The 14,843-nt window shown below is 39.0% G+C and overlaps 1 protein-coding gene across 1 annotated transcript in view; it reads left to right on the top strand.

Moving 5' to 3' along the window:
* FRAS1 (Fraser extracellular matrix complex subunit 1) overlaps nt 1-14,843 on the top strand; it is an 868,578-nt gene that overhangs the window by 570,519 nt on the left and 283,216 nt on the right. Inside the window, 1 exon segment of the mRNA XM_053703296.1 lies at nt 2,481-2,621. Coding sequence (XP_053559271.1) covers nt 2,481-2,621 — 141 coding nt within the window.

The raw sequence follows: 14,843 nt of genomic DNA, 5'->3' as shown, positions 1-14,843 counted from the left end.
AAAAATCTACCATAAAATATGGAAAAGATATATCTGTTGGTGTGAATCTAAAGGATTCCCATGGAACAAGATAAAAATTCCTAGGATTCTATCCTTTCTTCAAGAAGGTTTGGAGAAAGGATTATCTGCAAGTTCTTTGAAGGGACAGATTTCTGCTTTATCTGTTTTACTTCACAAAAAGCTGGCGGCTGTGCCAGACGTTCAAGCTTTTGTTCAGGCTCTGGTTAGAATCAAGCCTGTTTACAAAAATTTGACTCCTCCCTGGAGTCTAAATCTAGTTCTTTCAGTTCTTCAGGGGATTCCGTTTGAACCCCTACATTCCGTTGATATAAAGTTATTATCTTGGAAAGTTTTGTTTTTGGTTGCAATTTCTTCTGCAAGAAGAGTTTCAGAGTTATCTGCTCTGCAGTGTTCTCCTCCATATCTGGTGTTCCATGCAGATAAGGTGGTTTTGCGTACTAAACCTGGTTTTCTTCCGAAAGTTGTTTCTAACAAAAATATTAACCAGGAGATTGTCGTGCCTTCTTTGTGTCCTAATCCAGTTTCAAAGAAGGAACGTTTGTTGCACAACTTGGATGTAGTTCGTGCTCTCAAATTTTACTTAGCAGCTACTAAGGATTTCAGACAAACATCTTCTTTGTTTGTTGTTTATTCTGGTAAAAGGAGAGGTCAAAAAGCAACTTCTACCTCTCTCTCTTTCTGGCTTAAAAGCATTATCCGATTGGCTTATGAGACTGCCGGACGGCAGCCTCCTGAAAGAATCACAGCTCACTCCACTAGGGCTGTGGCTTCCACTTGGGCCTTCAAGAACGAGGCTTCTGTTGATCAGATATGTAAGGCAGCGACTTGGTCTTCACTGCACACTTTTACCAAATTCTACAAATTTGATACTTTTGCTTCATCTGAGGCTATTTTTGGGAGAAAGGTTTTGCAAGCTGTGGTGCCTTCCATCTAGGCGACCTGATTTGTTCCCTCCCATCATCCGTGTCCTAAAGCTTTGGTATTGGTTCCCACAAGTAAGGATGACGCCGTGGACCGGACACACCTATGTTGGAGAAAACAGAATTTATGCTTACCTGATAAATTACTTTCTCCAACGGTGTGTCCGGTCCACGGCCCGCCCTGGTTTTTAATCAGGTCTGATGATTTATTTTCTCTAACTACAGTCACCACGGTATCATATGATTTCTCCTATGCATATTCCTCCTTTACGTCGGTCGAATGACTGGGGAAGGCGGAGCCTAGGGGGGATCATGTGACCAGCTTTGCTGGGCTCTTTGCCATTTCCTGTTGGGGAAGAGAATATCCCACAAGTAAGGATGACGCCGTGGACCGGACACACCGTTGGAGAAAGTAATTTATCAGGTAAGCATAAATTCTGTTTTTGTAGTTACCAAAATTCATTTTCATATACTAGTCTGAAATTTTCTCTGTATTTTCTATCTTTCCTTTTTATAATTATATAAATCTAATTTAATTCAAAGATGGCTGCAGGCTACTTTTTTGTATTAAAGATCTAAACACTACTGTATTCTCAAAAGAAAAACTATGTAACAAGAGGCAGCAGCAGACCAATGGGGGTGGAAGAAATAGGTTATAAAATATAATTTTTTAATTGCTCCATTTAAAGAGACATGATACCCAAATGTTGACGCACTTGAAAGTGATACAGCATAGCTTTAAAAAGTTTACTAGAAAATATCACCTGAACATCTCTATCTACAAAAAGGAAGATATTTTACCTCAAAATGTCCTAAGTATTCACACCCCACTGTGAAGAGATTTTAAGCAGTCAATCAGGATTCTAGTCCTAGGACTTGCAAGAAAGTGTGCATCTAGCATGTGCAGGCACAGTCATTTTATTTTTTATTCAGTTTAAGGAAGTTTACTATGAAGTCTCATGAGATCACAGCAAAGCTATGAATGGCTTTGCTGATGCTGATTGGCAATTTTTTTTCTGTACAGCAGATTAAGTATAACTGTTCACAGAGAACTTAGGTGAGCTGAAGGTGAGGTAAAATATCTTCCCTTTTTACATCATTTTCATGTCAGCTTTTTACAGTTATGCTGCATTACTTTCAAGTGATTTAGCATATGAGTATTATGTCCCTTTAAGTATTAGCATTTGTGTATACAGACAGAAGTAAGATATAGAGGCCTTTATGTATAGAGAGATAAGATAAAGATGGCTCCTATTTATGCAAGCTCAGCCCATTTAAATGGGTTTGGGCTTCAATGAGCACAACCAGCTTATTTCATATACAACAATAAATGTAAAGGACCAATTTTCAAATAAACATAATGGTCTGTAGCTGTTATTAGAAACACATTAAGGGGAAAACAATTTTCCAGTACTTGTAACGTCACTTGCCATGCAATTTCTGAGGCCTAATTTGTACTAACATTGATTATCCCAATCCTCAATCCAGTGCACCACATTGTGTAATATTTTGCATATTCTACCCTTATTCTCTTCACAGTTTGTCCACCAGGATGTCTGGACTGTGATGACACAAATAACTGCAAGCTTTGTGACAGCAAAACATTTCTAAAGAATCATGTTTGTGTTTCCCATTGCGGCCATGGCTACTCAGGCAATCCTAATAACAGGAGATGTGAAGGTGAGTTTTTTTTTTTTGTTCGCTAACTTCAAAAACTTGAGGGTACAGATTATCTCATTAGTTCTGCAAATGGAAAATCCACGTTAGAGTGGGATTTTAGTCCCAGTTCGGGACTTGAACTCTCCCTTTATGAATTGCTTGAAAACATCTGTTGCCGTTTACTGACTCTCTCTTTATCCTCTGCCTAAATCTTATAGCATTTTTTTTCTTCTTCCAAAGCGGGCAGTACAGCCAATAAGAATTCACCACCCACTGTAATGAGGAATAGCAAAGTGCACACACTCGCCTCTGCAGATGCTGGGCGCCCGCTTTCGCTATGAAACTGCTGAAGAAAGCAGTGAATCGTGGGTTTAAGAGCTAGAGACAATAAAGTCAAAATAAAACTTTTATAATTCAGATAGGTCTTGCAGTTTTAAGAGACTTTCCAATGTACTTTTATTATCAAATTGTGCAGTCTCTTTATATATGCACACTTTCTGAGGAATCAGCTCCTACTGAGCATGTGCAAGAGTTCACAGTGTATACGTATACTAGTCTGTGATTGACTGATGGCTGTCACATGAAACCCCAAAATAATCTTTCATGATTCAGACAGAGCATACAATTTTAAATTTCTTTCCAATTAAATTCTATTATCTAATTTGCATACCTCTCTTGGTAACAATTGTTGAAAAGCATACTTAGGTAGGCTCAGGGGCTGGGATCTAGCTGTTGATTGGTGGCTGCACATATATACCTCTTACCATTGGCTTATCAATGTATTCAGCTAGTTCCCAGTAGTGCATTTCTGCTCCTTCAATAAAGGATACTAAGAGAATGAAGGAAAATTGATAATAGAAATAAATTAGAAAGTTAAAGAAAAGGAACATGAAACCCCAAATTTGTATTCTATGATTCAGATAGAGCATATATTTTTAAACAACTTTTCAGTTTACTTCTATTATCAATTTTGCGTAATTCTCCTGGAATCCTTTATTGAAGGAGCAGCAATGAACTACTGGGAGCTAGCTGAACACATTGGTAAGCCAATTAAAAGAGACAAATATGTACAGCAAATTAAGTAATAGAATAAATTGGAAAGTTGTTTAAAATTATAAGCTTTATCTGAATCATAATAAAAAAAATTGGGTTTCGTGTCCCTTGAAGTAAATTGTGAAGTGTGTTAGAAAAAATGCATTTCTACTGTATTTAACCCCTTAATGACAACTGACGTACCAGGTACGTCATGCATTAACAAGCAGTTAATGACAATGGACGTACCTGGTACGTCAGTTGTCTAACAGAGTGCTGGAAGTGATCACAATCACTTCCAGCAGCTCTGAGGGTATTGCAGTGATGCCTCGATATGGAGGCATCCTGCAATACCACTTTACAAGCTTCCGATGCAGAGAGAGACACTCTGTGGCCCTCTCTGCACTGGTAGCGATGGTGCCGATGGTGCCGTTTGACCGGGTGGGAGGAGGGAGCGTGTGCGCGCGTGCACGATGCGCGCGTGCACGAGGGCCTGCACGTGGACGCGTGTGCACGTGGACGCGCGTGCACGTGCACGCATTAGCCACACTGACACCAATGAAGTTAGGAAGGGGGAAAAAAAGTAAAAAAATTTTTTTTTCCATATAAAAGGATCTGGGAGGGGGAGGGGGTGGGGGTATTGTGGGGGGGCTGCTACACTACAGAAATAATTAAAAATAAAAATAAAAGTTAAAAATAAAATTAAAATACTTTGGTTTGTGGGGCCAAACTGGGTGCTGGCAGACAGCTGCCAGTACCCAAGATGGCGGTAATTAGGTAGGGGAGAGGGTTAGAGAGCTGGAGGGGGGGATCAGGGAGGTTGGTGCTAAGGAAGGGGTTCATCACAACTAAAATATTTTATTATTTTTATTTAAAAAAAAAAAAAAAAACTCTTTTATTTAGTACTGGCAGACTTTCTGCCAGTACTTAAGATGGCGGGAACAATTGTGGGGTGGGGGAGGGAAGAGAGCTGTTTGGGAGGGATCAGGGGGTGGGATGTGTCAGGTGGGAGGCTGATCTCTAAAATTAACCCTGCAAGCTCCTTACAAGCTACCTAATTTAACCCCTTCACTGCTGGGCATAATTCACGTGTGGTGCGCAGCAGCATTTAGCGGCCTTCTAATTACCAAAAAGCAACGCCAAAGCCATATAAGTCTGCTATTTCTGAACAAAGGGGATCCCAGAGAAGCTTTTACAACAATTTCTGCCATAATAACACAAGCTGTTTGTAAATAATTTCAGTGAGAAACCTAAAATTGTGAAAAATGTAAAGTTTTTTTTTTGTTTGCTCGCATTTGGCGGTGAAATGGTGGCATAAAATATACCAAAATGGGCCTAGATCAATACTTGGGGTTGTCTACTACACTACACTAAAGCTAAAATTAACACTACAAGCTCCCTACAAGCTCCCTAATTAACCCCTTCACTCCTGGACATAAAACACGTGTGGTGCGCAGCGGCATTTAGCGGCCTTCTAATTACCAAAACGCAACCACAAAGCCATATAAGTCTGTTATTTCTGAAAAAGGGGATCCCAGAGAAGAATTTACAACCATTTGTGCCATAATTGCAGAAGCTGTTTATAAATAATTTCACTGGGAAACCTAAAGTTTGTGACAAAATTTGTGAAAAAGTGAACTTTTTTTTTTTTTTTATCGCATTTGGCGGTGAAATGGTGGCATGAAATATACCAAAATGGGCCTAGATCAATACTTTGGGATGTCTTCTAAAACAAAATATATACATGTCAAGGGATATTCAGGTATTCCTGACAGATATCAGGGTTCCAAAGTAACTAGCGCTAATTTTGAAAAAAAGTGGTTTGGAAATAGTAAAGTGCTACTTGTATTTATTGCCCCATAAATTGCAAAAAAAGCAAAGAACGTGCAAACATTGGGTATTTCTAAACTCAGGACAAAATTTATAAACTATTTAGCATCAGTGTTTTTTGGTGATTGTAGATGTGTAACAGATTTTGGGGGTCAAAGTTAGAAAAAGTGTGTTTTTTTCCATTTTTTCCTCATATTTTATCATTTTTGTTTAGTAAATTATAAGATATGATGAAAATAATGGTATCTTTAGAAAGTCCATTTAATGGCGAGAAAAACGGTATATAATATGTGTTGGTACAGTAAACGAGTAAGAGGAAAATTACAGCTAAACGCAAACACTGCAGAAATGTAAAAATAGCCATTGTCATTAAGGGTAAGAAAATTTAAAAATGGTCCGGTCATTAAGGGGTTAATTGCTCTTTAATTGACGTATTGTAGGCTGAGCACACCGTAAAGCAGAGGCAAGTGCGCAAGGTCTGCTTTTCTACATTACAGTAGGGGGTAGCTTCTTATTGGCTATAAAATCCTAAAGGATCTAGACGAAGGATAAAGGGGATAAGTGAGAAACGGGGGATTTCAAAACAGCTCATATTGGGAGAGTTGAAGTCCTGGAATGGGCCAGATCATTACCTTTAAACAGCTATTTGTACTTGAATATGAGAATATGTCCCTTTAAAGAGAGGTTAAAATCTGCTTGCTTTTTTTTTGTAACAATTCTGCTTTTCCCACTCTCCCTATTGAAGCCAAAAGACAAATTCTTGGTTATAAAACTAGGTTGTAAAATTTGCTTTTTGACTCCACTTATGAGTGTGGGATAAGCACAATTTATTCTAAACAAAAGCAAGAGGTTTAAAGGGACATGAAACCTAAAAGATTTATTTCATGTAATTGGCAAGAGTCCATGAGCTAGTGACGTATGGGATATACAATCCTACCAGGAGGGGCAAAGTTTCCCAAACCTCAAAATGCCTATAAATACACCCCTCACCACACCCACAATTCAGTTTTACAAACTTTGCCTCCTATGGAGGTGGTGAAGTAAGTTTGTGCTAAGATTTCTACGTTGATATGCGCTTCTCAGCATTTTGAAGCCCGATTCCTCTCAGAGTACAGTGAATGTCAGAGGGATGTGAAGGGAGTATCACCTATTGAATGCAATGGTTTTCCTCACGGGAGATCTATTTCATAGGTTCTCTGTTATCGGTCTTAGAGATTCATCTCCTACCTCCCTTTTCAGATCGACGATATACTCTCATATTCCATTACCTCTACTAATAACTGTTTTAGTACTGATTTGGCTATCTGCTATATGTGGATGGGTGTCTTATGGTAAGTATGTTTTCATTACTTAAGACACTCTCAGCTATGGTTTGGCACTTTATGTATTTATATAAAGTTCAAAATATATGTATTGTACTTATATTTGCCATGATTCAGGTTTCAGTATATTTCCTTTTGCAGACTTTCAGTTTCATATATGGGAAATGCATTGTTTAGGAAAATGTGGCCTAGATTTAGAGTTCGGCGGTAGCCGTCAAAACCAGCGTTAGAGGCTCCTAACGCTGGTTTTGGCCGCCCGCTGGTATTTGGAGTCAGTGATTAAAGGGTCTAACGCTCACTTTTCAGCCGCGACTTTTCCATACCGCAGATCCCCCTACGCCATTTGCGTAGCCTATCTTTTCAATGGGATCTTTCTAACGCTGGTATTTAGAGTCGTTTCTGCAGTGAGCGTTAGAGCTCTAACGACAAGATTCCAGCCGCCTGAAAATAGCAGGAGTTAAGAGCTTTCTGGCTAACGCCGGTTTATAAAGCTCTTAACTACTGTACCCTAAAGTACACTAACACCCATAAACTACCTATGTACCCCTAAACCGAGGTCCCCCCACATCGCCGCCACTCGATTAAAATTTTTAACCCCTAATCTGCCGACCGCCACCTACGTTATACTTATGTACCCTTAATCTGCTGCCCCTAACCCCGCCGACCCCTATATTATATTTATTAACCCCTAACTTGCCCCCCACAACGTCGCCGCAAGCTACTTAAAATAATTAACCCCTAATCTTCCGACCGCAAATCGCCGCCACCTACGTTATCCCTATGTACCCCTAATCTGCTGCCCCTAACATCGCCGACCCCTATGTTATATTTATTAACCCCTAATCTGCCCCCCACAACGTCGCCGACACCTACCTACACTTATTAACCCCTAATCTGCCGAGCGGACCTGAGCGCTACTATAATAAATGTATTAACCCCTAATCCGCCTCACTAACCCTATCATAAATATTATTAACCCCTAATCTGCCCTCCCTAACATCGCCGACACCTAACTTCAATTATTAACCCCTAATCTGCCGACCGGAGCTCACCGCTATTCTAATAAATGTATTAACCCCTAAAGCTAAGTCTAACCCTAACACTAACACCCCCCTAACTTAAATATAATTTACATCTAACGAAATAAATTAACTCTTATTAAATAACATTCCTATTTAAAGCTAAATACTTACCTGTAAAATAAATCATAATATAGCTACAATATAAATTACATTTATATTATAGCTATTTTAGGATTAATATTTATTTTACAGGCAACTTGGTATTTATTTTAACTAGGTACAATAGCTATTAAATAGTTAAGAACTATTTAATAGTTACCTAGTTAAAATAATTACAAATTGACCTGTAAAATAAATCCTAACCTAAGTTATAATTAAACCTAACACTACCCTATCAATAAAATAATTAAATAAACTACCTACAATTACCTACAATTAACCTAACACTACACTATCAATAAATTAAATAAACACAATTGCTACAAATAAATACAATTAAATAAACTATCTAAAGTACAAAAAATAAAAAAGAACTAAGTTACAGAAAATAAAAAAATATTTACAAACATAAGAAAAATATTACAACAATTTTAAACTAATTACACCTACTCTAAGCCCCCTAATAAAATAACAAAGACCCCCAAAATAAAACATTCCCTACCCTATTCTAAAATACAAAAATTACAAGCTCTTTTACCTTACCAGCCCTGAACAGGGCCCTTTGCGGGGCATGCCCCAAGAATTTCAGCTCTTTTGCCTGTAAAAAAAAACATACAATACCCCCCCCCCAACATTACAACCCACCACCCACATACCCCTAATCTAACCCAAACCCCCCTTAAATAAACCTAACACTAAGCCCCTGAAGATCTTCCTACCTTGTCTTCACCTCACCAGGTATCACCGATCCGTCCTGGCTCCAAGATCTTCATCCAACCCAAGCGGGGGTTGGCGATCCATAATCCGGTGCTCCAAAGTCTTCCTCCTATCCGGCAAGAAGAGGACATCCGGACCGGCAAACATCTTCTCCAAGCGGCATCTTCTATGTTCTTCCATCCGATGACGACCGGCTCCATCTTGAAGACCTCCAGCGCGGATCCATCCTCTTCTTCCGACGACTAGACGACGAATGACGGTTCCTTTAAGGGACGTCATCCAAGATGGCGTCCCTCGAATTCCGATTGGCTGATAGGATTCTATCAGCCAATCGGAATTAAGGTAGGAATTTTCTGATTGGCTGATGGAATCAGCCAATCAGAATCAAGTTCAATCCGATTGGCTGATCCAATCAGCCAATCAGATTGAGCTCGCATTCTATTGGCTGTTCCGATCAGCCAATAGAATGCGAGCTCAATCTGATTGGCTGATGGGATCGGCCAATCGGATTGAACTTGATTCTGATTGGCTGATTCCATCAGCCAATCAGAAAATTCCTACCTTAATTCCGATTGGCTGATAGAATCCTATCAGCCAATCGGAATTCGAGGGACGCCATCTTGGATGACGTCCCTTAAAGGAACCGTCATTCGTCGTCTAGTCGTCGGAAGAAGAGGATGGATCCGCGCTGGAGGTCTTCAAGATGGAGCCGGTCGTCATCGGATGGAAGAACATAGAAGATGCCGCTTGGAGAAGATGTTTGCCGGTCCGGATGTCCTCTTCTTGCCGGATAGGAGGAAGACTTTGGAGCACCGGATTATGGATCGCCAACCCCCGCTTGGGTTGGATGAAGATCTTGGAGCCAGGACGGATCGGTGATACCTGGTGAGGTGAAGACAAGGTAGGAAGATCTTCAGGGGCTTAGTGTTAGGTTTATTTAAGGGGGGTTTGGGTTAGATTAGGGGTATGTGGGTGGTGGGTTGTAATGTTGGGGGGGGGTATTGTATGTTTTTTTTTACAGGCAAAAGAGCTGAAATTCTTGGGGCATGCCCCGCAAAGGGCCCTGTTCAGGGCTGGTAAGGTAAAAGAGCTTGTAATTTTTGTATTTTAGAATAGGGTAGGGAATTTTTTATTTTGGGGGTCTTTGTTATTTTATTAGGGGGCTTAGAGTAGGTGTAATTAGTTTAAAATTGTTGTAATATTTTTCTTATGTTTGTAAATATTTTTTTATTTTCTGTAACTTAGTTCTTTTTTATTTTTTGTACTTTAGATAGTTTATTTAATTGTATTTATTTGTAGCAATTGTGTTTAATTTATTTATTGATAGTGTAGTGTTAGGTTAATTGTAGGTAATTGTAGGTAGTTTATTTAATTATTTTATTGATAGTGTAGTGATAGGTTTAATTGTAACTTAGGTTAGGATTTATTTTACAGGTCAATTTGTAATTATTTTAACTAGGTAACTATTAAATAGTTCTTAACTATTTAATAGCTATTGTACCTAGTTAAAATAAATACCAAGTTGCCTGTAAAATAAATATTAATCCTAAAATAGCTATAATATAAATGTAATTTATATTGTAGCTATATTAGGATTTATTTTACAGGTAAGTATTTAGCTTTAAATAGGAATAATTTATTTAATAAGAGTTAATTTATTTCGTTAGATAAAAATTATATTTAACTTAGGGGGGTGTTAGTGTTAGGGTTAGACTTAGCTTTAGGGGTTAATACATTTATTAGAATAGCGGTGAGCTCCGGTCGGCAGATTAGGGGTTAATAATTGAAGGTAGGTGTCGGCGATGTTAGGGAGGGCAGATTAGGGGTTAATACTATTTATGATAGGGTTAGTGAGGCGGATTAGGGGTTAATACATTTATTATAGTAGCGCTCAGGTCCGCTCGGCAGATTAGGGGTTAATAAGTGTAGGTAGGTGTCGGCGACGTTGTGGGGGGCAGATTAGGGGTTAATAAATATAACATAGGGGTCGGCGATGTTAGGGCAGCAGATTAGGGGTACATAGGGATAACGTAGGTGGCGGCGGTTTACGGAGCGGCAGATTAGGGGTTAAAAGTGTAATGCAGGGGTCAGCGATAGCGGGGGCGGCAGATTAGGGGTTAATAAGTGTAAGGTTAGGGGTGTTTAGACTCGGGGTACATGTTAGAGTGTTAGGTGCAGACGTAGGAAGTGTTTCCCCATAGGAAACAATGGGGCTGCGTTAGGAGCTGAACGCTGCTTTTTTGCAGGTGTTAGGTTTTTTTTCAGCTCAAACAGCCCCATTGTTTCCTATGGGAGAATCGTGCACGAGCACGTTTTTGAGGCCGGCCGCGTCCGTAAGCAACTCTGGTATCGAGAGTTGCATTTGCGGTAAAAATGCTCTACGCTCCTTTTTTGGAGCCTAACGCAGCATTTGTTTGAACTCTCGATACCAGAGTTAAATTTATGGTGCGGCCAGAAAAAAACCCGCGGAGCGTTAACAGCCCTTTTACCACCGAACTCTAAATCTAGGCCTGTATTTCTTACCTGGGGTATAGTCTTTTTTCAATTGACTGTCATTTTAAATTTGCGGGCAGAATTAGGCTCACGAGGGCGCGAAATACCAAAGTATATTGCATCATTTTTGGTGCAAGATTTTTTTGGCGCAAAGTCACGTTCGATGACGCAAATTCGTCATTTCCGGTGTCTTTGTTGACGCCGAGTCCTTTTACAAGGTTGCGTCTTCAATGACGCGAGTGTGTCATTTCCAGATCTTGTTAGCGCCAAAAAAAATTCTCTGTTTGTTTGTGCATCATATTTGGCACCAAATGTTTTCATTATTTTAATCCCCATTCCTATATGCCTCTTGCCTTTTTTCTCTATCAGAGGGCTATGCTGTTTGCATTTTTTGTCCCATTCCTGAAACTGCCATATAAGGAAATTGATAATTTTGCTTTATATGTTGTTTTTTCTCTTACATTTGCAAGATGTCTCAATCTGATCCTGTCTCAGAAATCACTGTTGGAACCCTGCTGACTGATAACAGTTCTACCAAAGCTAAGTACATTTGTTGTAATCTTGTGGAGATTATATCCCCAGCTGTGGTTTGTAATAGGTTGTCATGATAAACTTTTACATGCAGAGAATGTGTCCATCAGTAATAGTACATTGCCTGTTGCTTTTCCTTTTACATCTAATGTACAAGATATACCTGTGAATTTATAAGAATTTATTGCTGATTCTATTCAGAAGGCTTTGTTTGCCATTCCGCCTTCTAATAAATGTAAAGGTCTTTTAAAACTTCTCATAAATTGATGACATTTCAAATGACCGACAATATACTGAATTATCCTCTTCTGATGAGGATCTATCTGATTCAGAAGATCCTTCCTCAGATATTGACACTGACAAATCTACTTATTTATTTAAAATGGAGTACATTTGTTTTTTGTTAAGAAGTGTTGATTATATTGGATATTGAGGAGACTAGTCCTCTTGATATTAAAACTAGTAAACGTTTAAATTCTGTTTATAAACCTCCTGTGGTTATTCCAGAGGTTTTTCCAGTTCCTGATGCTACTTCTGATATGATTTCTAAGGAATGGAATAGGCCTGGTATTTCTTTTATTCCTTCTTCAAGGTTTAAAAAATTGTATCCTTTGCCAGCAGTTACATTGGAGTTTTTGGAAAAGATCCCCAAAGTGATGAGGCTATCTCTACTCTTGCTAAACGTACTACTATTCCTATGGAAGTTAGTATTTCTTTTAAAGATCCTTTAGATAGGAAACTTGAATCTTATCTAAGGAAAGCCTATTTATATTCAGGCCTGCAATTTCTTTGGCTGATGTTGCAGCTGCATTAATTTTTTTGGTTGGAAAATTTAGCACAACAAGAATTGGATTCTGGTTTGTCTAGCATTGTTCACTTGCTTCAACATGCTAATCATTTTATTTGTGATGCATTTTTTGATATCATCAAAATAGATGTTAAATCTATGTTTTTAGCTATTTTAGCTAGAAGAACTTTGTGGCTTAAATCTTGGAATGCTGAAATGACTTCTAAGTCCAGATTGCTATCTCTTTCTTTCCAAGGTAATAAGTTATTTGGTTCTCAATTGGATTCAATTATTTCAACTGTCACTGGGGGGGAAGGGAATTTTTTTGCCTCAGCATAAAAGACCTAAGGGTAAATCTAAAGCTTCTAACCGTTTTCGTTCCTTTCAACAAAATAAGGAACAGAAACCTAATCCTTCCCCCAAGGAATCTGTTACCAATTGGAAACCTTCTTCAAATTGGAATAAATCCAAGCCATTTAAGAAGCCCCCAAGTCTGCATGCAGGTGCGGTCCTCATTCCAGCTCAGCTGGTAGGGGGCAGATTAAGATTTTTCAAGGATGTTTGGACAAATTCTGTCCAAAATCAATGGATTCTGAGTATTGTCTCTCAGGGGTACCAAATAGGATTCAGAGTAAGACCTCTTGTGAGAAGATATTTCTTCTGTTATGTGTGATCAGTCCACGGGTCATCATTACTTCTGGGATATTATCTGCTCCCCTACAGGAAGTGCAAGAGGATTCACCCAGCAGAGTTGCTATATAGCTCCTCCCCTCTACGTCACCTCCAGTCATTCTCTTGCACCCAAAGACTAGATAGGAGGTGTGAGAGGACTATGGTGATTATACTTAGTTTTTATAACTTCAATCAAAAGTTTGTTATTTTACAATAGCACCGGAGCGTGTTATTACTTCTCTGGCAGAGTTTGAAGAAGAATCTACCAGAGTTTTTCTTATGATTTTAACCGGAGTAGTTAAGATCATATTGCTGTTTCTCGGCCATCTGAGGGAGGTAAAAGCTTCAGATCAGGGGACAGCGGGCAGTTGAATCTGCATTGAGGTATGTAGCAGTTTTTATTTTCTGAATGGAATTGATGAGAAAATCCTGCCATACCGTTATAATGACATGTATGTATACTCTACACTTCAGTATTCTGGGGATGGTATTTCACCGGAATTACTCTGTAAAAGTACATTAAACCTTTTAATAGGTATTTAATTCATGTTAAACGTTTTTGCTGGAATGTAGAATCGTTTGCATTTCTGAGGTACTGAGTGAATAAATATTTGGGCATTATTTTTCCACTTGGCAGTTTGCTTGTTTTGATTATGACAGTTTCGTTTCTCTCTCACTGCTGTGTGTGAGGGGGAGGGGCCGTTTTTGGCGCTCTTTGCTACGCATCAAAAATTTTCAGTCAGTTACTCTTGTATTTTCTGCATGATCCGGTTCATCTCTAACAGAACTCAGGGGTCTTCAAACTTCTTTGAAGGGAGGTAGATTCTCTCAGCAGAGCTGTGAGACTTATGTAGTGACTGTGTTTTAAAACGTTGCTCTGTGATTTTTATGTTTAAAATTTAATTAGTGTTACTTTACTAATGGGAACAAACCTTTGCTAACAAGTTGTGTTGTTTTTAAAGAGTGATGCTATAACTGTTTTTCAGTTCATTATTTCAACTGTCATTTAATCGTTTAGTGCTTCTTTGAGGCACAGTACGTTTTTGTTAAATAAGATTGTAACCAAGTTGCATGTTTATTGCTAGTGTGTTAAACATGTCTGATTCAGAGGAAGATACCTGTGTCATTTGTTCCAATGCCAAGGTGGAGCCCAATAGAAATTTATGTACTAACTGTATTGATACTACTTTAAATAAAAGCCAATCTGTACAAATTGAACAAATTTCACCAAACAGCGAGGGGAGAGTTATGCCGTCTAACTCGCCTCACGTGTCAGTACCTGCGTCTCCCGCCCGGGAGGTGCGTGATATTATGGCGCCTAGTACATCTGGGCAGCCATTACAGATAACATTACAAGATATGGCTACTGTTATGACTGAAGTTTTGGCTAAGTTACCAGAACTAAGAGGCAAGCGTGATCACTCTGGGGTGAGAACAGAGTGCGCTGATAATTCTAGGGCCATGTCTGATACTGCGTCACAGCTTGCAGAGCATGAGGACGGAGAGCTTCATTCTGTAGGTGACGGTTCTGATCCAAGCAGATTGGATTCAGATATTTCAAATTTTAAATTTAAATTGGAAAACCTCCGTGTATTACTAGGGGAGGTCTTAGCGGCTCTTAACGATTGTAACACTGTTGCAATACCAGAGAAAATGTGTAGGTTGGATAAATACTTTG

This window comes from Bombina bombina, chromosome 2 (genome assembly GCF_027579735.1).
Source record: "Bombina bombina isolate aBomBom1 chromosome 2, aBomBom1.pri, whole genome shotgun sequence".
NCBI classification, from domain to species: Eukaryota; Metazoa; Chordata; class Amphibia; order Anura; family Bombinatoridae; genus Bombina; species Bombina bombina.
This window is presented reverse-complemented; position numbering and strand designations above follow the sequence as displayed.